This window comes from Gopherus evgoodei, chromosome 4, assembly GCF_007399415.2.
Source record: "Gopherus evgoodei ecotype Sinaloan lineage chromosome 4, rGopEvg1_v1.p, whole genome shotgun sequence".
Lineage (NCBI taxonomy): Eukaryota > Metazoa > Chordata > Testudines > Testudinidae > Gopherus > Gopherus evgoodei.
The window spans coordinates 110,631,334-110,653,819 of NC_044325.1; the positions used below are offsets into that span (position 1 = coordinate 110,631,334).

Here is a 22,486-nt window from a genome sequence, read left to right on the forward strand (position 1 = left end):
GTTCTTATGCGGGCAAAAATCTCTTCTGAGACACTGCAGATCTCTGTCTGAAGAAGCAGTCACTGTTGTATATTCTGCATTCATTCTGTATGTTGAGTTTTGATTGAAGCCAATAGGAGTTTCTTATGCAGACAAATGCACATATGCAGTGGAGCTCCACAGTGTGGACTGAGAGGAGACTTGTGATCTAAATGTGTTACCACTTCCATGGTATAAACCTAACCACTCAGCAAGTTGTTGTCCTTCACTCTTTCTGGTTGTAAGCCTTATTTTGCATTCTGAGGACTTTTTTCATATTGGCTAAAATGCTTTTCATAATCTGGCTTCATATATCAAACTGAGGCAATGTAACAAACCATGTATTTCAGTTTTAATGAATCAGCCCTGGAAAATCACCATGTAGAAAATGATGCTTTTTCGGACAAATCTGAGAGAGACAACATAGAGGAGTCTGAGAATGAAACTCAGGAGAACAGCCGGAAGACAAATGAAAGCGAGAGTGACCAGTCTGAAATCCATGGGGATGTCTCCCAGGAAAGGAGAGGGACGACCTATATGGAACAGATCTATGAGGAGTTTGGGGAGGTAAAAAAAAATTTCTGAACTCTATCTATTCCACTGAAATGTCTCTGGGTTCATAGTCATCTCTCCATTGTATTCGGCCTCCTGGATGCAGGACAGTCGAAAACTGCTCTATGGGTTCAGATATTTTACAGGTAATGCTATCTGAAGATTTCTGCCAAATTATGTTGAATTGTCCTTATTCGGTAATTGTGTGTGTTATGAACAGCAGCTCCACTATTAGCCCTTTGGCATGTTTCCAGGATCAGTGAGCACTTCAACTGGGCATTGCATTAAGGAGCTGGATAGCATTGCCACAGCTCATTACACTGCAGGAGTGGAGTTATCATTCCAAGCCTTTATCCTGATTAACTAGGAGGCTTCAGTCCATTGCCTGGGGCAAAATATGGTACTTTCATTTTGTGCAACATGAATAAGAAAGAACCTTTTGTATGTCCTAAAGAACATCTGAGCTACTTGGTCTCCTATGTGAAACTGCCGTTTAGGAATCAATTTTTCACACCATTTAGCATTAGAATGCATTCATGTCCAACACGAGCACTTCTGTTGGCTTTGTCACTGTGATTTCTTTGATGAAGATAGTGTTAGAGCAGCTTTGTTACAGCAATGGAGTTGACAGCATTGGGTGAGAGTCAGCTGGCAGCCAGAGGTGTTACTCTGGATTTACACCAGGAAAGCTGAGATAGGAATGTTGCCCACTGTTTAAACAATGAAAGTAGATTCCTGTTGATGCATCACAGAGAAGCATTTTTCTCTAGAGATGTCTGCCCTGGGGATTTACTCTGATTTCAGCCATCATTGGCCAGACAGCAACATAGCTGCAGCAGTCCAAACCTTTAGCATAGATGGGGTAAATAGCTACAAGCCGTGACTTGCACCAGTGCAGTTTAACCCTGGTTTCTTGCAAACATAAGCTACACAGGTAACACCACTGTTTGCACCTGTCTATATTAGTAGGTTGCATCAGTGCAGCTACACTGGTGGCCAGAATCATGACAAAACTCCCAGTGTAGACAAGGCCTCTGTCTCATGGCTTGAGACATCCCACGCTTGTTTATGGCTAAGGAGGCGTGACTGGAAGTGGGGGGAGGGGGGAAGGTTGTTCAGGGCAGCCATTCTTCTGTTTGGTCACTACTCCTGCTGTGTCTTGCTCACTTCTAATCCTAATGTACAGCAAGCAATTACTACACAAAGTATTATGACTCCAGAGTAAGAATATGCAGCAGGAACAAAGAGAAATTAACTCTGTCCATGGAAATAGATATTTAGACCATTTCTAAAATGTGTGTGTCACATGATAGACTGTCATGAAAGTGTTAGCGGGCTAGATAATTTGGCACTTTTTGAAGTGGATTTTTGACCGAACTTACTATAATTGCTCCATTCACTGGTGGAGAGTTCACCTGTCCAAAGTATGTGGTGCCCTTTTTAATTTTAAATGTCTACCAAAGCTGTAGCACAAGTACAATGGAATAAACTTTGATTGTATAGAGGGGTATCTTTCATGCTGAGTGTAGCCTAAAATGAGACACACACTGGCAGCAGATTGGCTGTGCAAATTTGGCACCCAGTATGCCCTCAAATAGTTCACATGCTGCTTTGATAATTGGGTGCTGTTTTTCATATTTCTGTTTAGAGAGAGTGCTTGATCTTTTTTCCAGCTGGACTTGCACCTGAGACAGGTGAAAGGGACCTAGGTGTAAAATCTCAACTAGATGGGGCCACTGATGAGTAAAGTACACTCCTCCCTTCAATACTGCACTTCATTATCAGCACTGGTACGGGATGGGCCTGAGATATTGAGCCAATAGATAGCCAATTTACAACACAATCCTCCTGAAATATATGCATGCTTTCTACCCTACAAAGGATGTGTAAACCTTTGATATTACGGCCCAAATTCTATAAATTTTTTTTGGTTTATGTAAATTTTCAGCTAAGTTATGGAAGCTCAGTTGAGGGATATGTATATGCACTTCTACATAACTTTTCCTTAACTAAGCTTCCATATTTGTGCTAGAAATCTGCAGCACAAAACCAGTTGCAGGAATAAATTCATGCATGCAAAATTTTGTCTCATAATATAAAAAAAGTACCCATCTTTATAAGATGGACTGGCAACAAAAAGAACTTCATTTGGAAAGCTTTGAGATAAGACGTTTGAAAGCTTCTCTCTCCTACTCCCTTCCTCCCCACCTCCCATGACTCACTCTCAGGGTAAGTCTTTGTATATCAAGCCCAATCTGGAATTAATTTGTATTTCCAAGATATACACACCTGAAAAGCTGGGTAAATAAAAAAACAAGCTGACAGACCCAGAATTATGAAGTCCTAGCTAGCACTACTGAAATAAGTTAACTAGTGGTTTCCATTTCTTCTCTAAGACTTAAGCTGCGTGGATCTCTGTCACCAGAAAGATGGTAACATAATAAAAATCAGTGGAATAAAAAGGGCTTTACTGTTCCTTTTTCCAAAATACTACTTCTCACTTTTTCCAAACCTTGCTCTAATGCAAGAAGTGAGGTGACTTACTAAAATAACATGTTACAAAGCTAGTTTGAGATGCTGCACTCAGATCTGTTGCGTGCATCCTAAAATTCTGTTTTCATGGCATTCATCAATGCATAATTCATCCCAAGGCATGTTAGGTCATGTGCTTCCCTGCATCTAGCACTAGATTTGGGACAACTCTTGGGAAAGAACTGATGCTTGATCTGATGGGTAAATTTCCGCGTACAGAATGTAGGAAGGAGGGATTGATAGACTGCATAGTAGCATTCAGTACAGAGAGTTTGGTAATGCATTATGGAAGGCAGGAGCAAACGCCAGCATAAGTGGCTGATTGGCATCTAGAAGGTGTGGGAGCAGAGTCTCAGCTGCTGGTGTATATTAGCTCTACTGACTTACACCACCTGAGAAGCTGGCTGTTGCAGGGTGTAAAAACACATTGTCCCCCAGAACTAAATTGCATTTTCAGAAATGGACCTATTTCATTCCTCTGTAGAAATCTTTTGCCTGGGGCTTTAAAAGCAGCAGAAATCCTGATGAAATAAACAGACCATTATGTTCCCTTTCTTCATTTAACTCTAATGCCTAGGGTGGCCTTTGGGTACCAGCTCCGATAAATAATATCAGTGTTAAACTTCACAGTGTAACTTTTAATCCTGCTGCTTGTGGGGCTGTGTGTCCTGTTCAGTGATACCCCATGCAATTCCATTGAAATCAAGGGAAATACCTAAGTGACTGAAACCAGTGCGTGGTCCTTGTCTTCTGGTGGTTAAAGGTGCTGGACAGAGTGTCCTGCAGGCTATACTTCTTTATTAATTCCACATGACTGCCTCAACAGGGGCAATGGTAGTGTAAGCTGTGTCATGCTTGCCTCACTAGTATGTTTCGATCGTGAAGGACCGCTTCCACTCTCCATTGTCTGTTCAGCCGTTGGTCCCTCTGCTAAGATTGTCAACAAGATGGTGGGTTTTGCCTTTTTTTTTTTTTTTTCTGTCAAGAAGTGAGAATACCACTCATTCTACGCAACCCACCATTACACACTGTAATGACTTTCACTCCCTGTTGACCTAAGGCAGGTTTGAACTGTTGACATGGAGGATTTTACCATTCTCAATTCCCCTGGGCCATCCAGGCGTGTTCGCTTTGCTTTAACCATCACCTTCTGTGTTGACTTTATTCTTTCATTTAGACAGGTGAATCCTCTCAAACAGAAACAGTCTCGGAAGAAAACAAGAGCTTGATGTGGATTCTGTTGAAACAGCTGCGGCCTGGCATGGACTTGTCCCGAGTGGTTCTGCCCACCTTCATCCTGGAGCCACGTTCTTTCCTCAACAAACTCTCTGATTATTACTACCATGCTGACCTACTTTCCCAGTAAGTAGCACTTATGACAGGCTTAGCAGGGATGTATTTCCCAGCTGTGTGAACATGTGTGCGAGCATTAATGTGGTTCTGGCTGGGCCATTTGTACATTTGAGAAGTCTCCCAAATAATGCATGAGTCTCTAGTTTGATCTGTGCAGCTGTAAATTAGTTCAGGAGTCAACATCAGTGACCTTTTAAAAACAGACTGTTCCTAGTGGAAACCAGGGATGTGGGGGGAAGTAAGGAATATGGGGAAACTCTAGACAAAACTTCCTATGCACCCTTCCCTCAAGAATGGGCTGGAATGGACAGAGATGCTGTTACTTATTATAAGCCTGCAATAATAGTACTACTCCGCCTTCTGGTGTACCTGTGGAAAGAGGTTTGTAGGACAAAGTTTACAGGAGAATATGTTTAAGCAAACCTGCCACCACCTGAAACCAACATAATTAGTGGCACTCGGAGATAAATAGGGGTTTTTCTAACTCCGTTGAACTGAGTAGTTTTTTGGAAGGCAGAGTGGAAAATACTAAATATTTTGCCTCTTGAATGGGCATGCTTGGTATGTTGTAACAAATTGAAAATATGCAATATTCATGTATAACATCACATGGATGGCTTGTGCTTTATTATTCTGTTGCCTTCAGCTTTTCTTAAAATCCCAGGGGATTTTCAAGCTTATTTGTCGAGATCCAGTTACACCGTTTGTAAGATGCAGCTTCCTAGGTGATTGTGTTTACCCTGGCTATTACTGATGGCTAGCTGAACCTCAGGAAGGTTGGAAGTTTTATTCAGATAGGCATCTTGAAGTCTGGATGTTGCTTCTCAGTAGACTTCCAGTTCTGTATCAGGTTGGAAATACACTGAGGAATGGAAATACACTGAGGAAAGTTTAATCACATGATCACTTCCTGTCCATCTAAAGCTGGGAAGATATAAAGGGGTCAGGCAAGAGCTCAACTTCTGATTCTCCAAAGAAGTTAGAGGTGTTGGTTGATTTTGAGCAATAGGACTGGACCAGTTACTATCTTATGACCTCTACACAATTTCGGATCAAGTGGCAACCCTAAAGCCAGACTATTGCCCTAAAAATGAGATTATTGCACTGGGATTTTTAGTGGGGCACGTACCTGCCAGTCACTTCCAAGAAATCCCACAGTTTGTGTGTTTGACTTGTGTACATCACTAAGAAACCAGTATCCACTGGGTGATGTACTTTCTCCTTCAATAGAAGTGCCACAATGTTTGTCAAGATATGTAGGGCCTGGTTCATCATTGTATTACTTCACTTTTATGCTGGTGCAATGCTGAAAAATCAATGACATTAGACTGGAGTCACACAGTGGTGAATCAGACATGTAAACAGTACAAAAATCGTTTTGAGTAAACATCCCGTGTCCCTTCTCCTACAGAGCTGCACTCGAAGAAGATCCATATAGTCGAATCAAGCAAGTTTTGAGATGGTATTTGTCAGGCTTTTATAAGAAGCCAAAGGTAAGACATTGTGTAAACATTCAAACTTATTGCTTATATAGTTTGGATTTATTTTCTTGCCTTTCTCTTGTTAATTCATTTCTCCTTTTATTGTTCTTACCATTTTACTAATTTAAAACCAAATTTACGTGGGACATGGGGGAAGGAAGGCCAGGCAATAGCAGCAGTTTATCAGAAATGGGCTCAGATCTCTTGCACTGGACAAAGGAAGCTAGGGCTCGTCGTGTGCCACAGAGAACACTCTGTTAATTGTTAATTGGGGTCAACACTTCTTATGGTGCAATATCAGGAGTCTTTTCTCTTCACGAGTTCAAACAACATATTACTAGATCTCTGTATCTGCATGTACCTGCTGTGTGTAGTAATGAAAAAAGTTACAGTACATTATCAGTAGATTTCAATGTCCAAGTTAGCAGAGGCTATAGATCATCTGTGGATCAGGTGGAAGTGGTTAGAGTAGACAGAGGGTGAGAGTCAGACGTGCTGGGGTTCTGTCACTGACTTTGCCATTTGATTTGCTGTAGAACCTTGGGAAAGTCACTTGATAGCTCTTTCTGTTCTTCCTCCGTTTGTAAGATTGGATAATCAATTTTCCTTGGTAGTAACTTTTGGGTCCTGGGGCCATGTCCATACCAAGAAGAACACAGCTCCCAGGCATGGCATTCCATGCTGTAATATTCCCATAGCTGTGTGTGCATGAGATTTGTGTCTTTGTTTTACAGGGAATAAAAAAGCCATATAACCCCATTTTGGGAGAGACCTTTCGCTGCTGTTGGTTTCACCCACAAACAAACAGTCACACGTTTTACATTGCGGAACAGGTAAATAACTTGGTTTGCAATCCAGACTTTTGCAAGCACAAGAACTGCTTGAACCGATGTGTGAGCAACAGTGTTTCTTACTGCTTCTCTGAGACTGAGTTTTTGCACAGGGATATAGAATGGGTTATGGCCATAAACTAGTCTTTTTCTTTTTTTTTTTTTCCCCTCTCCAGATTTCTTTAGCTTGCCATTTGCTTCACCATACGCTTTTTAGAGTTTCTCACAGCTAAAATCCTTCTATACTGCTTGTTAATATGATGAGTGGAACTGGAAAAAACAAGTTGTAATGGGGATCTAGTTTGTGGCACCAGAGGCTCAGAAATGTAAACCAGGGCCAGTCTGCTGCCATTCAAACAGTAGAATTTCAACATGTAACCTTCCAGGCTGTTTAATAAAGCCTCTTTTCTTGCCTGCCACATCGCTCACTTCTGATTGATGGAATACTATTCAAGTTAGTGTGGTTTGTGTCTACACAGAGTATGAATCACCAGGGCTCCCAGAGATTCAGAGGGCCTGGGGCAAAGCAATTTCAGGGGCCCCTTCCATAAAAAAAAGTTGCAATACTATAGAATACTATATTCTTGTGGGGGGCCCTGCAGGGCCTGGGGCAAATTGCCCCACTTGCCTCCACCCTGCTCTGGGCAGCCCTGTGAATCACATTGGCTCAAATTCTACATTGATTTACTCCAGTCCAGCCCCATTGACATCAGCCAATGTAAATGGGGAGAATTGGCCCTTTATTCTTCATGGATGAAAGACAGTCAGTATGGGAGTAATTTAGCCGTTTAGGATATAGGCTTCTAGGCTGTCCCAACCCTACCCCCCCCTCAAAAAAAGGTGGGGGGGAAGAGCTTCCAAAGGGTTTTGAATCCCCAATCGAACTGGGCATCTAAATCCCCTAACTTGCTTTAAACTTTTAATTTTTTTTCCTCTACTTAATTGAAGCATTTTCTCATAGGTAAGAACTAAATCAAAATTCATGTCTCTAACCTTTTTGCTACTATGTGCCTTTTATGGAAGTTATTTAAACAATGGCATGAATACACAAGGAAAAAACCTAAATGTTCTGAATTGTGTTGCAGTGCGTAGCTGCACTATTTCCAATTGCCCACTTCATTTTCAGTGGTCTCCTGCAACATATGTGAACCCCTTATGCTTAACAATCTGTTTCACCTTGAGTTTAACTTGGATGCTCAGGTACCTTCTCCATACCTGAGGAAGAGCACTGTGACACTCAAAAGCTTGTCCCTTCCACCAACATAAATAGGTCCAATAAATATTCTCTTACATACCTTGCCTCTTTCATATCCTGGGACCAACATGGCTATGAAACTGCAAACAGCATTATTTCTAGGCGTTTTGGAGCAGAGGGGGCATCCATTTTAAAATCTAGAATTTAAAGTAATGTCATGTACTACATCTGTCCCTGACACCCCCTGCCAAATTTTGCGGTCCTGTGATCATACTTGCCTATTCTACAAATATTTCTTCTTTGCTGGTGATGTGAAAAAGACTTGCACAAACAGGGAGAAACTACTAGACACGCAAGGCCAGATTTTCAAAAGCATTCAGCACATTGGATGCTGACTGCTTTGAAAATCTGGCTGGGTGTGTTATAATGGGAGCTTTTGGGTGCTGAGCTCTCTTGCAAATATCTTGCACTGCACCCATTAAAAATCTGGCCCACACTGATCTTGCATACAAAACGTAGAGAAACAAAAGAGGGGGAAATATTTTCCCCCATCTCTCATTTGTAGCCCTCCATGGGATTACTTGGAGCACTGCTCCATTAATCGGCTAGATAAGTACATGAAGCACTTCCTTCAGGCCCATGGACTATGTAAGAATTTCTTTTAAAGCCCTAAAGAACTGTTTGTAGCTCTAGAGCCACAGTTTGGGTATCATTGCTTTAGATTCACTAGGTGTAGTGGGAGGGCGATAATACGGTGGGAACCTCCTCCTTCTCACCACAAGCCAAAAAAGAATGCTAATTCTTCCCTAGGGCAGATCAGAGAGTCCCAAGAATGTGCCTGTTCTAGACATCCGGTTTAAAATGTCCATCTGCAAACTCTCACTGTTGCATCATTTAAAGCTGAATAGAATGCAGAGAGCGCTGTTAATGATGGAGGAAGCTGAGAGTTTCACTTCTTTCCTTGTAGGTATCTCATCATCCACCAGTGTCAGCCTTTCACGTCAGTAATAGGAAGGATGGTTTCTGCATTTCTGGCAGCATTCTAGCCAAGTCCAAGTTTTATGGTAAGATATCAAACCCAAAGACCCTTCAGGTTACATGCTGGTGTCTTTTGCTTCCTCTGATGGACTTCTTACTCGTGCCAGTGTACAGTGAAGATTAAGAGCAGAGAAAATGCCCAATTAAAGTCTGTCAGCATCATAGCCTAAAATGTCATCAGAGCTCCACTGGATTTTCCAGTTACCTCCTCTAAGCAGGGCAAGATGGATACTTTCTGGGGAACCTGTCATCTACAAAAACAGATGTTCTGTGGTGTCTCTTGGCAAAAATTCAAATCATTCAATTGTTTTGCCCACACAGGGAACGATAGGTAGAAGTCCGAATTCTGCTCTGTCACACGCATGACGAGCCCATTTGCTTCAGCAAGATTGTACATGTAAAGTGAGCACAGAACTTAGCCCACAACACGCTACTTCACAACTCAAATGATTCTTCAAGACAAGACTGGCAGTGAGATCTCAACTGAGTTTTTCACATCTGCATTTTGCAAATAGAGCTGTAGGACTGTAAGGGTCTGATTTCTCCAGAATTTAAGGGTTCTTAGGGATTTGTGGGTACTCAGTTGTGTACTTGCTTTACATGTGCAATTACCGTGATTGTACTCACAAATCAGGCTTTTTACATATACCCATTAGTGCATACAAAATACCTGACTTGTGTACACATGTAAATACACAACTGATTCTGATCTCAACTTTCTCAGAGTGGGGCCCTAAAGTTCCACAACAGAATCTACAGATCTGCAGATATTCATATGTAAAAGCACATTGCTACTTTGGGGCCTAAAGATAATGTAATTATTTAAACTAGTTTGTCATTTGACACAACATCCATCAAGTAGTTACACTGGCTGGAATTTGTGACCAGTCACTGCTGTCCTTACAGTGTTTATGGCAGGTTTGTTCAGGATCATACATAATTAGAGGAACTTGTATAATAAAGACTTTGGAAAAAATCCACTGAGCTCTAAATGACATAAGAACATAGGAATTCCCTTACCACATCAGACCAACAGTCTGCCAAGTGCAGTTTCCTCTCTCTGGCAGTAGCTAGTACCTTTTGCTTCAAAGGAAGGTGCAAGAATCTCTGTAGTGGAGTATTTTAAAATAGGTTTCCACTCCCATTAATTAGTGGCTGGTTTATACCCTGAATCAATAGGTTTTATTTATTTCATTTAATTTGTGATCATACATTAAATTGAAGTCTCATTTTTAAGAACTGGAAAATGAGTGAATTATCTTAGATGTTTGTTTTACAAATATTCTTGTATGCTAACCTGTACTGCTATATCTATAGGTAACTCACTTTCTGCATTATTGGATGGGAAAGCCAAGCTTACATTTCTAAACAGGGCTGAAGACTACATCATTACGATGCCATATGCCCATTGTAAAGGTAGGATGTGAACTGAGTTCAAATATTACGTTGGAAGAAAGCATGCAGAATAATATTATGGGATCCTAATGACTCTGGGTTTAGTTCTGCAGTAGTTCTGCTCTCTCACGTGTCCTGCATGAAGTCAGTGGATGCTAAATGCATTGATAGTTATAGCAATCAAGTCCTGTACTGATGACAGGATTACACAACACTCATTTGTTACAGAGTATGGCAACTCTCACTAAAGTAATTTGAAGTTGCCAGGCATAGCTAAGGGCAGAATTAGTCTGTTGCATGTTTCTATCAACACTGTGCAGAAATTAGTAATGCAGAATATGTCATGTGCACTATTTGTGAGGTGACAATGAACAATTTCTCTTTTTACACTTCCTGGCTTTTAAGTATTTATTTATCATTGAAATTTTGATGTTAAAATACAAAGCTTAAATTAATGCCCTTCTCTGGCTTTTTAAGCAAGACTTGAGGATTTTTTTAATTATTATTTATTAAGTTCTCTACTTATTTCACCCTCAATCCATTTTTGTGTTGTGAAATTGGAATTCCACAGTACAATAGTGGCCCAAACCCACAGTGAGGTTATATTGTGTGTAAATAGTATGGATCAGAGAAGAGCCACGAGAAAGATTAAAGAACTAGAAAACATGCTTTACAGTGATAGACTCAAGGAGCTCCATCTATCTAGCTTAACAAAAAGAAGGGGAAGGGGTGACTTGATTGCTTTCTGTAAGCATCTACATGAGGAACAAATATTTAATAATGGGTTCTTCAATCTAGCAGAGAAAGGTATATCATAATCAAATGGCTGGAAGGTGAAGCTAGACAAATTCAGACTGGAAAAAAGCATAAATTTTTAACGGCGAGAGTAAGTAACAATTGGAACCATTTACCAAAGGGTTGTGGTGGGATTCTCTATCAGTCACAATTTTACAGTCAGGCTTGGATGTTTTTCTAGATCTGCTCTAGGAATTATTCAGGAGAAATTCTGTGGCCTGTGTTATGGAGGGGTGAGACTAGATGAGCACAAGGATCCCTTCTGGCCTTGAAATCTATGAATGTATAAGAATATCTGCATTTAGAAACCAGCCCATTGCCTCTGCAAACATCACATCCGATTGTTTTGTTTTAGGAATTTTATACGGTACCATGACAATGGAACTTGGAGGGAAAGTTACTATTGAATGTGAGAGAAGCAACCACAGGGCAGAGTTGGAGTTCAAACTAAAGGTAATAGAAATAATGCCCTTGATCTGTCTCAGGCCCTCTGGTTCTTTCTTATCAGTGCCAGACATCTGGGAATCACACAAAGAATCTTATCATGGGAAGTTCTTAGTGAGAGAAGAAGTGTATTCTTGTGATTTAAGGCACAGGGCCAGCAGTCGGGAGACTTGGGCTTTCCGTCCAATTCTGTCACTGATTTGCTGTGTGACCTGGGTCAAGTTACTTAGGGTACTTCTACATTGCAGCTGGGACAGTACTTCCCAGTGCAGGCCGGCAGCATGTCTAACATGCTAACCATAGCAGTGCAGTAGCAGCAGCATGGGTATTCAGGCATTTAGCCTGAGCTGCTGCTCTGTGCTGCCACAGTTACACAGCTGGTTTTAGCATATGAGCTCAAGCAGAGCTAGTGCATGTGTGTCTTCCCATGCTGGGAAGCGCACTCCCCGCTGTAGTGTAGCCATACCCTTAGGGCCAGATTTTTAGACCTTGGATTCTGTTTTTGTGGGTGCAGTTATTTGTGCTTGCAGTTTGTCACCTGTGATGTCAAAGTCTGTGGCTTGCAGGCAACACTGGGGACTTCAGTAGGCATCCTAACACAAGTGGGCATTCAGAAAGGATTAAAGGAGAGGGTGGTGGCCTGTCATTTTTCAGGGATACTGAAATCACTTTTAAAAAAAAGCATCAGTTCATTTCCTGTTCTGATGAGCAATCTCTGCCTAGCTGCAAACTAAATACAAAGGAGTTGAGTTGTGATGGCAGCAAGTCTCGCAAGGTGGGGTAGATCCCTTAGGGCAGAGCTGGTGTATTGTTACAGATTTCCAGCGAATGTTAAATCCATTGCAAATTCTTCTGCGGGATTCTGCAGGGAAGGATGACGATTTACTGTTTTCAACTTGTATTGGCATAGCTGCACAGTTCACTGCAGCTTCCTCAAATACTTTTTCAGCAGTGGGGTACCATGGGGTTTCAAACCAGTGGGTTTTGCATCAGTCAGAAGGAAAGACTGAAATTAATTAAAAACTTTCCATTGACTTCAGTGGGCTTTGCATCAGGCGCTCTACGTATAAAATGGAACTCCAAGTACCTGATGTAACTTAATGCTTATGACCAGGAAATGATTCAGTGTGTAAGTAGACCCTGCCTTTACTGGCTTAAAAATTGTCTGCCATGGCCCAAATCTGGTTTGAGGAGGTCACTGTAACTTGCTTGTCAGATATTTATGTATGCTATACTATGGCTATTTCTTAGAGCCTTAGCCACATTTGCAATAGACTTATGAGTAATTAAAGATGTGATTCGTGCCCTTGTTAATTTGGGTGCTTGCCTGTTCTCTGGCGGATCACATATGTTCGTTCCTGCCATACTAATTACCAAAGAATCCTTTTTCATGGATGATGCCATAATGAATGTTTTACATTATAAAATAATCCTGTGCAGCTCCAACTTGCAAACAATGTTGAAAAGCAGCAGTTAGAACTGATGAAGAACTATCATTGGGTGGTGGAAATTGAACAGCTGGTCACTCTGTGCCTTCATTTCCTGTGTTAACTAGGTGCAATGCGAAAAGGAATTTTCTATTGTTCTAAGGAATCTCTGGAAATACCCTTTTGCATTACCCACGTAAGCCTTGTCTACACTGAGGATTTGTGCCTATTACAGTCATTGGTGGCCAGAGAGTGGTATAATTGCTCTGGTTCAAAACCCTGTTACAAACAGGGAAAACCACTATTTGTATTGCTGCTGTTTACATCTGCTTGACACCGGGCTTAAGCTGCACTATTGCAAATTTAATTTTGGAGGAGTTTACTCGGTCTGCACTAGGAATTTGCACTGGCAGGTGAAGCTAGATCAGGCTGTAGACACCAATGGATGAAATTGGGGCAAATTCCCGGCATAGACATTGTTGGATGTTAATATATCTGAAAGTCTGTCCCTCTTCCCTTGTGTCTGCTGCAGTGACTTCAGTATCCGAGGCAGATAAGATGGGGCTCATTGGTAAATGTATAAATGCCAGAATTCTTGTCTTTCCTCCCAGTGACACAAGAAATCTAGCAAGTTTTCAGCTTTGTTCTTACATACTGTTTGCTTTTTGGCTGTCCTCCAGTTTTATCCAGACAGATTGTATTTTTTTCCCCCCTCAACAGCCCTTCTTTGGTGGCAGCACAAGCATTAATCAAATCTCTGGGAAGATTAAATCAGGAGAAGAAGTGTTAGCAAGCCTTGATGGACACTGGGTAACACATCTTAATCTGCACTGCTAACATTTTTTTTTTTTTAAATAATTGTGTGTGGTCATGGGAAGGAGGGAGGATTACAGTTTGAAAATTTTGAGAGCATTTTGTTGTTTTCTCATTGTTTGAAATGGAGCCTAGTTCCAAACTAACATCTTTTTCCCTTACCCCACATCATTCATAGTTAACAGCGGAGGATGGATTTCAATGGGACATAAAACAGAGGTCCTGATTACCTCTGGTAACCTAGTCAGTCTTTAGTGCAGGTGACTATAGTCTGAGTACCTAGATTTCTAGGAGCCCATTGGAGTCTTTCCAATGACTACAATGATCTTTTGACCAGCTCAGAACAGATATTGATGGCAGCAGACAAGAGCTGGCAAATTGCCAGCCCTGAACCAATCAGGATATTTGTCTGGCCTCCATTACCACCATCTCTGAATGCCTCACAATCTTTAATGCATTTATCCTCACCACACCCCTCTGAGGTAGGGTAGTGCTACTATCCCCATGTCACAGATGGGGAACTGAGGGAGAGAGAGACTGACTTGGCAATGGTCACACCAGAGTCTGTAGAGGAATTGAACCCAGATCACCAGAGACCTAGGCTAGCACCCTAACCACTGGACCATCCTTCCGCTCAAATGCAATGTTAAGCAGTATTTGAAATTTAGTCCGAATGTATTCATTCTTCACCATGGGGCGGGGTTGTGTTTTCAATTCCATCTGTAATCACCATTATGTGCGCCTCTGCAATTTTGAGTAGTGCTGGATTATAGATTACATTCTCCATGCTGTTTTCTGTGAATGCTGTTGATTACATTACATAATACAGTCATGCTGTCCTAGAATCTAATGCCATCCACTTGCGTGCCGCTTGGCTTCCTGCATTTGTAATTGGGTTTCGTCAACCCTTAAACAATTTGTTCCTCCCTTGCCTTTTGCAAGGAACAATTTGCACAATGTGTTATGTAAACTCCATGGCTTCAAAAGAGCAAATCTGCAAAATGCCCTTTGGTTTTGGGTGCTGTGTGTGTGTGTTGGGGTGGCATGAGGGGAGGGGATGATGTTGTTCAGAAAATAAAAATATCAGCCTATTCTCCGAGCTCTGCCTGCTTTCCTCCAGCATTATGCAAAATCTGTCTCTTGTCCATCCACCTCATAATTTAAAGGAGCCACTGCTGATTCCATGCTTTGGAGCACAATCCCCAGGAGACAAGGAGAAGAGCTGGTTCTGGGTGAAGAAGCAAATCCCAAAGCTTCCCTAGGCTCTGGGGTATGATGTACATGTGGAAGCCATCAGCACCTGCCACATGTTAGAAGATATGCACCTGTTGTTTTTTTTTAATGGACTTGTAGATACAGATCTTAGAAACCTGCCATTTAGACTGTTAGTGCCTGCCTTCTCCAAGCTCCAGAGCTGGAGAATATCCTGGGGATCTATTATCCTGACTTGGAACCAACTCCTCTGGTCTTCCCCGACCAGGGGATTGGTTCCCAGACTGAGATCTTGTCTCACCTGAGAAGGGCTATGGAAGGGGTTAGGGTTCTGGAAGGAATCTGAAGGTGAGGAGGAGGCTAGGGAGTTAGCGTGGGGTGAAAGAGGAACTGTAAGTGACAGACAGTGGCTGGAAGCTTTGCATAAGGTGGGAATGAAACTCAGCCTAGGAGATTGGTTGTAGGTGTACCAAGGTCCATTGCGTGGGAAGAAAAGCAGCTGGGAGGCATGTGGATAGATCATGATGGATGAAATAACTGTCCATGATCTAAACATGGCCTGGACAATATTCACACCATGTTCAGATGGCTGAATGGCATCGACCTTCATACTGTTCAGTAAATCCAGTAATATATAATTCACTCCAGCCTAGTGGATGTCAGGCTGTTCACTATATGCTGTGTAAAGTATCGTCTGGTTCATTTTGTTTGGGGTGTTGCTTTGTCTGTAGGCAGGCCTACGAAGTCACTTCTTTAGGCAGAGACACTAACCTCACCTAATAAGTCTCTAAGCGGTGGAGCTCTATTAGTAGTTAGCTGCCAAATAAATTGACAGCAAATGTGGATGAAAGGCTGCTGGTGGCATTTGAAGAACAGAGTTCCCCTTTCACATGGTGCATTTCCCGTTTCTATTAAAATTGCACTGTGCGGTTTTGTAGTCCTCTGCTGTACAACTTTCTTGGGGTTTCCGCAGTGATGGTAGGGAGAAAGTGTTGATAAGGAAGGAGAGGCAGTTGCTTGATGTTGAGCTTTGGCTCCTGTAATTGTGTTCAGATACTAAACTGAGGGGGGCCATGTTTGCACCTATTTTGTGGGGATGAACATGTGGATCAGCTGGTGAATGTGGTTCCTTCTCTTTTGCCCTGTGATGAACTCAGCCAGTGTTCCTTATTTTCAGTAAACTCCCTGCTCCACTTGGATAGTTTTCTGAAAACTTTTAGTGAACCTGTCTGGAGACGGGGAGGGAACCGATCTTTGAACTAACTGGTGCCAGGCTGGGGAGCGGGAATCTTCTGCCAATGTTCCTCAGGATTATTTGCCTGTATGTTCCTGCAGTCACTAAACCTTGCCTTTCATTCTCCCTCTCAGGATGGGGAAGTGTATATAAATGACCTGAAAAATGAGAACACTGAAATATTCTGGAACCCAACCAGTGAAGTGCGGAGGCAGAGACTGAAACGCCACATTGTGCTATTTGAAGAGCAAACAGACTTTGAATCAGAGAGGTGGGTAGGTTGCTGGAAGCCAGCCTGCTGAGTGCTGGGCTTTCTGCTGGTCTTCATTCAGTTGGAACTAAATAAGAGGGCCCTGAGACTCCAGCAAGATGCTGGAAGGATTGTGTCCTTGCTTAACCTGTGCATATTTCCCTGCTGTATGTTATCTTTTCCTTGTATATTAGCAATGATGTATTATTTCTGAGAAGTATTAATGATAGCATGACCAAGTCGTAGATTTCAGAAATGATAGGGGCCACTCTTTTGTCAAGTAAAATAAGATAATTTTTTCAGGACTCCAGAGAACATGAAAAGAAATCTGTTATAACCACTGGAACTGAATACCAAAGGATAGGATAGATCTTCATCTGGAGTTCTTTAAATCAAGTTTGGATATCTTTTTTATTTTTATTTTTTTTTTAAAAGAAGTGCTCTGCTTCAACCACAAATTGTTAGACTAGAGACAGGAATCTCTGGCCTCCTGCATAACACAGGCCGTAGAATTTCACACAGACTGTGTGATCACAATGGCCCTTCTGGCTTTGAAAATCTAAGAGACATTAGATGCATAAGCCACAAAATCATCAATTGACCTCCACCAATGGGGCACCGTTTTTCATCCAAAACCCAGCATTTAACGTGCTGATCAGGAAACTGCCTACCTGAATTACACAGGCAAATGTACCTCTGCATATATAAATACAGGGGCAGCATGCAAACGAATGCCCCTATGCACTTTGCAGGCACATCAGGAAATGCCATCTGTACATTGAGGCCTCCATTGCAATGGAATATCTGTGAAATGAAAGTACTGTACCAATAAGGTCCACACGTGCCGCCTATATTTAATGCTATAAATACTGAATAAATAAAGCTGACTTCAAAAGAACATAGACTTTTACAAAAAATAATTGTGAAAGATAATTTGCCTGCACCCCAAAACAAAGAAAATATCGCAGAATTGGAGCAAAAGTTTGTACTTTTTATTTACCAGGGTATCATCAAAGCTGCCTAGCTGGCTGACTCGCTTCAGCATGCCAAAGGCTAATATGTGCAACATGTTGTATTTAGGGGGCAGGAGCAATGGCTGTTATGGTGGTGGCTTCATGAATGAATTACAGTCTAATACTGAATCAGCTATTCATCCCACAGCCCTGAATATCACGGGCCCATGTGAAAGCTTTGCAGTCCGTGACATGTATGCTGTTGTGCAGCAGAGTATGAAAAGCCCCAGATTGTGCAGAATCTGCAGCTCTCTGAGGGGATGGAGAAAACTGGCCTTGTCACAAAATTAACTTTTCCTGCTGCTTCTGAGCCTCAGAATAAAGGCATGAAGGCCCAGATTTTTAAAACTATTTAGGTGCTGCCATGACTGTCAACTCCCAGGAGCCTAAATCTCTTCCTAAAATGAAGTTAGCCAATGCTGAGCAGCACACTGGTGCCTAAATAGCTTTAAAAATCTGGGCCTAACTCTTCACTACATTGATGTGTAGTGCAGTTACACCAGTAATACTCTGGTATAACAAAGTGGAGACCATGGTTCGAAACCTAATTTTTGCAAGACATCAAAAGGCTGAGACTATTGGACACAGGCTCACACGTATTACTATTCATATTATAGTGGTGCTTAGCTGGGCCGGCTCCAGCTTTTTTGCTGCCCCAAGCAGCGAAGCAAAAAATTAATAATAATAATAAAGCCGATTGGCAGCAGCTCAAAGAGGAAGAGAGGGACTGAAGGACCCGCTGTCGAAGACCCGGATGTGCCGCCCCTTTCAATTGGCTGCCCCAAGCACCTGCTTCCTTCGCTGGTGTCTGGAGCCGGCCCTGGTGCCTAGAGACCCCATTGCCCTGCACAACTGCACTATACAAATGCAGAGTGAGAGAGTCTCTGCAGCAAAGGCTCACAGAGATGAAATGATTTGCCCAAGGTTAGCCAGCAGGTTAGTGGTCAAACCAGGAGTAGAACCCTGGTCTTCTAGCTCCCAGGTCAGTATCGTACCCACTCCACTCTGTTACTGTTATCTGTAGTGACTGCAATAGGCTCCCTAACAAGAAAAACAAGGTAGAAGGTACAGCTGCTCACCTCTCCACTGATGTGATTCCCTGCTCTTTGTGTGCTTTAAACTCGCTTCTTATTGCTATCTCTTTGTCTGGTTCAGATCTAACTCTGGACGTTGTTCTCTCTGAGATCAGAAGAATGGGCAGTTTTCCCTGTAAAAGGTTCTAAAAAGCTGGAGGGCATTTCCTTTTCTCACTGACTTATTGGAACAAGAGTAATGGTAGCATTATTTTTAGAACAATGCCATCTTCCCATCTCAGCTGCTGGGAGTCCTAGGACACAGGGAGACTTTGATCTGTAACTCAGCAAGAGCAATGCACCTTGTGCTTCTAGTCACTCTAAGAGCACCAAAGAGTCCTGTGGCACCTTATAGACTAACAGACATATTGGAGCATGAGCTTTTGTGGGTGAATACCCACTTAATCGGATGCATGTAGTGGAAATTTCCAGAGGCAGGTATAAATATGCAAGCAAGAATCAGGCTGGAGATAACAAAGTTAGTTCAATCAGGGAGGATGAGGCCCTCTTCTAGCAGTTGAGGTGTGAACATCAAAGAGAAACTGCTGAGCTTCAGTTCATCTGCAAATTTGACACCTTCAGCTCAGGATTAAACAAAGACTCTGAATGGCTTGCCAACTACAAAAGCAGTTTCTCCTCCCTTGGTGTTCACACCTCAGCTGCTAGAAGAGGCCGTCATCCTCCCTGATAGAACTAACCTCGTTATCTCTAGCCTGCTGCTTGCTTGCATATTTATATGGGCCTCTGGAAATTTCCACTACATGCATCCGATGAAGTGGGTATTCACCCACGAAAGCTCATGCTCCAATACATCTGTTAGTCTATAAGGTGCCACAGGACTCTTTTTTTTTTTTTTTTTTTTTTTTTTTTTTTTTTTCAGCTTTTACAGATCCAGACTTACATGGCTACCCCTCTGATACTAGTTACTCTAAGGAATACTTATATGTTCGTTGGAGAGCTTGCTATGCAAATCTTCTGTACAAATGAGCAGACCACCCCAGCACCTCTTCTTGGCCAGTGTCAAACAGAAATCTAGAATACAGAGGGTGAAACCCAGGGCTGAGTTGCCACTGACAGGTAGAATGGTCCCAGGGATGAAACGCTAGGCTGGGACATTGGAGTCCTGGATTCATTTCCTGGCTCTGCTACTGACCTGCTGGGTGACTTTGGGCAGGTCACTTCCTCGTTCTCTCCTCCAGCTCTTTGTCTAGTCTATGTAGGGGCAGGTAGTGTCTCTTCTTAAATGTTGTGTACAGCACCTTGCTCACTGAGGACCAAGACAAAGGCCCTGATCCAACAAAACCTTGAGTAGTGTTTGTTTAGGTACTCTGGTGCAAATTCATCAATCCCTGAGGTGGACCCTTGTAATTGAGCAGCTTCTAGCAGACAGACAACTGGCATCTTTCAGCTGTGTGCTGCTCTGTCTCTGCTGAATCCTGGGTGCTCTAACCGTAGGATTCAGATTCCAAGAGTTCTGCCTTATGTTCCCCCTCCTGTCCACAGAATTCTAAGGATGCCTACGTCTTCCTCATGATTGTCTGAAAGCCCTACTTGCTCTCAATACAGCATATGAACTGCACATCAAGCAGCAAGTAGAAAACCTAACACTGCACATCTGTCTAGTCCAGGTGTTTGCAATGTGCCATCACCTGTGTAACTGAGGACAGTTCCAGAACACAGATGCTGTGTCATTTGAGGATCTCGGGGAGCTTTACAAACATAAGTTAAAGAACACCTTCACTTTAAAATAGACTAATCTCAGAAAATGAGGCCATGTCTATACTAGAAAGTTTGATGACAGAACTTTTTGCTAGCTTACAACTGCCACCGTTGCTAAAATGGTGGCGCACCTGCACGCTTGGCTGCTTTTGCTGGTCTTGCATGTCCTCGTGGCAAGAGCTTGTGTTTGACAAAAAAAAAAACCCAACAGAACAATGGGTAGCTTCACATATTGCACCTGCCCTGGAAGCCTTTAGGCCAGTTTTTGTGCTTGTAGAATCACTCTCCTGCATGTGTGTGTAGTTTTAAAACAAACAACATTTTCACTCCCCTTTCGCTATGTGAAAGACCCACACAGAGAGGAAACAGTAAAAGTCTAATCACTAGATTTATTCCCTGCTGTTTTTGGATGGCTAAAATGGCTAAACTATTATCTGTCTGACCAGAGTGTTTTAAGTCTTATTCAGCCCTTTATAAATGTTTGTTTCAAGCTTAGAGTGCAACAGAATTATTTATTACTTTCCAGTGGAAAGAGAGGCACAATTTGACTTGTGTTTCCAAGGTGAAGGGAATAATGTGGGAGGGGAGGGAGATGTCAATAAAACATCAAGGGCCAAATATTGTATGTTAGAAGCCCTCTGCACAGGAAAATATATGCATGCAATTGGACACCTACATTTGTGCCTTCAGTTTATGGTGTTTGCAAGTGCAAATCAGCGAATTACATATTTAATTGTCTATTTAGACCATCTGCATAGACATTGTCATGTGAAAAGTGCAAGGTTATGCATTTAGGAACTAATAATAAGAATTTTGGATATACGTTGGGGGCGCATCAGTTGGAAGCGACGGAGGAGGAGAAGGACCTTGGGGTGCTGGTTGATAGCAGGATGACTATGAGTCGCCAATGTGATACGGCTGTTAAAAAAGCGAATGCGATTTTGGGATGCATCAGGCGGGGTATTTCCTGCAAGGATAAGGAGGTGTTAGTACCGTTATACAAGGCGTTGGTGAGACCCCATCTGGAATACTGTGTGCAGTTCTGGTGTCCCATGTACAAGAAGGATGAATTCAAACTGGAACAGGTTCAGAGACGGGCTACAAGGATGATCCGAGGAATGGAAAAACTGCCTTATGAAAGGAGACTCAAAGAGCTTGGCTTGTTTAGCCTGGCCAAAAGAAGGCTGCGGGGGGATATGCTTGCTCTATATAAATATATCAGGGGGGTTAACGTTAGGGAGGGAGAGGAATTATTTAAGTTTAGTACTAATGTAGGCACGAGGACGAATGGGTATAAACTGGACATTAGGAAGTTTAGACTTGAAATTAGACGAAGGTTTCTAACCATTAGGGGAGTGAAGTTCTGGAACAGCCTTCCGAGGGAAGTAGTCGGGGCAAAAGACTTTCCTGGCTTTAAGACAAAGCTTGATAAGTATATGGAGGGGATGTTATGATAGGATTGTTAATTTGGGCAATTGATCTTGGATTACCACCAGATAGGTCTGCTCAATGATCTGCGGGGAGATGTTGGATGACATGGGAACTGAGTTACTGCAGAGAATTCCTTCTTGGGTGCTGGCTGATGAGTCTTGCCCACATGCTCAGGGTTTAGCTGATCGCCATATTTGGGGTCGGGAAGGAATTTTCCTCCAGGGCGGATTGGCAGGGGCCCTGGAGGTTTTTCGCCTTCCCCTGCAGCGTGGGGCACGGGTCGCTTGCTGGTGGTTTCTCTGCAGCTTGAGGTCTTCAAACCAGTTTTGAAGATTTCAATAACTCGATCCTGGGATAGGGGTTGTTATAAAATTGGATGGGTGGGGTTCTGTGGCCTGCCTTGTGCAGGAGGTCAGACTAGATGATCAGATTGGTCCCTTCTGACCTATTAGTCTATGAGTCTATGTGTGAATATCCAATTTGCATATACAGTTGCAGTCCTTTTCATGTGCATTTTTCCCCACAAGAGCTCCTAGAATTTAGTCTTGGTTGCAAGGCTGCTCTGACTCAAATCTCCGTCTCCTAGGCTTAACTGGTTAAAAGGGCCAGTTCAGCGAAAGGTTTTCCTTTTTTACTATGGTCACCTTTTAAACTTACCACTGGCCCCAGACAACTATGCAT

General features: G+C 42.4%; 1 protein-coding gene across 4 annotated transcripts in view; it reads left to right on the top strand.

Moving 5' to 3' along the window:
• OSBPL5 (oxysterol binding protein like 5) overlaps window positions 1-22,486 on the top strand; it is a 214,500-nt gene that overhangs the window by 184,233 nt on the left and 7,781 nt on the right. For all 4 annotated transcript variants that reach the window (XM_030560548.1, XM_030560547.1, XM_030560546.1 and 1 more), the window contains 9 exons: window positions 369-585; window positions 4,280-4,464; window positions 5,867-5,948; window positions 6,671-6,769; window positions 8,929-9,025; window positions 10,317-10,415; window positions 11,545-11,642; window positions 13,781-13,870; window positions 16,454-16,590. In XM_030560548.1, coding sequence (XP_030416408.1) covers window positions 369-585; window positions 4,280-4,464; window positions 5,867-5,948; window positions 6,671-6,769; window positions 8,929-9,025; window positions 10,317-10,415; window positions 11,545-11,642; window positions 13,781-13,870; window positions 16,454-16,590 — 1,104 coding nt within the window. The remainder of the gene's footprint in view (window positions 1-368; window positions 586-4,279; window positions 4,465-5,866; window positions 5,949-6,670; window positions 6,770-8,928; window positions 9,026-10,316; window positions 10,416-11,544; window positions 11,643-13,780; window positions 13,871-16,453; window positions 16,591-22,486) is intronic.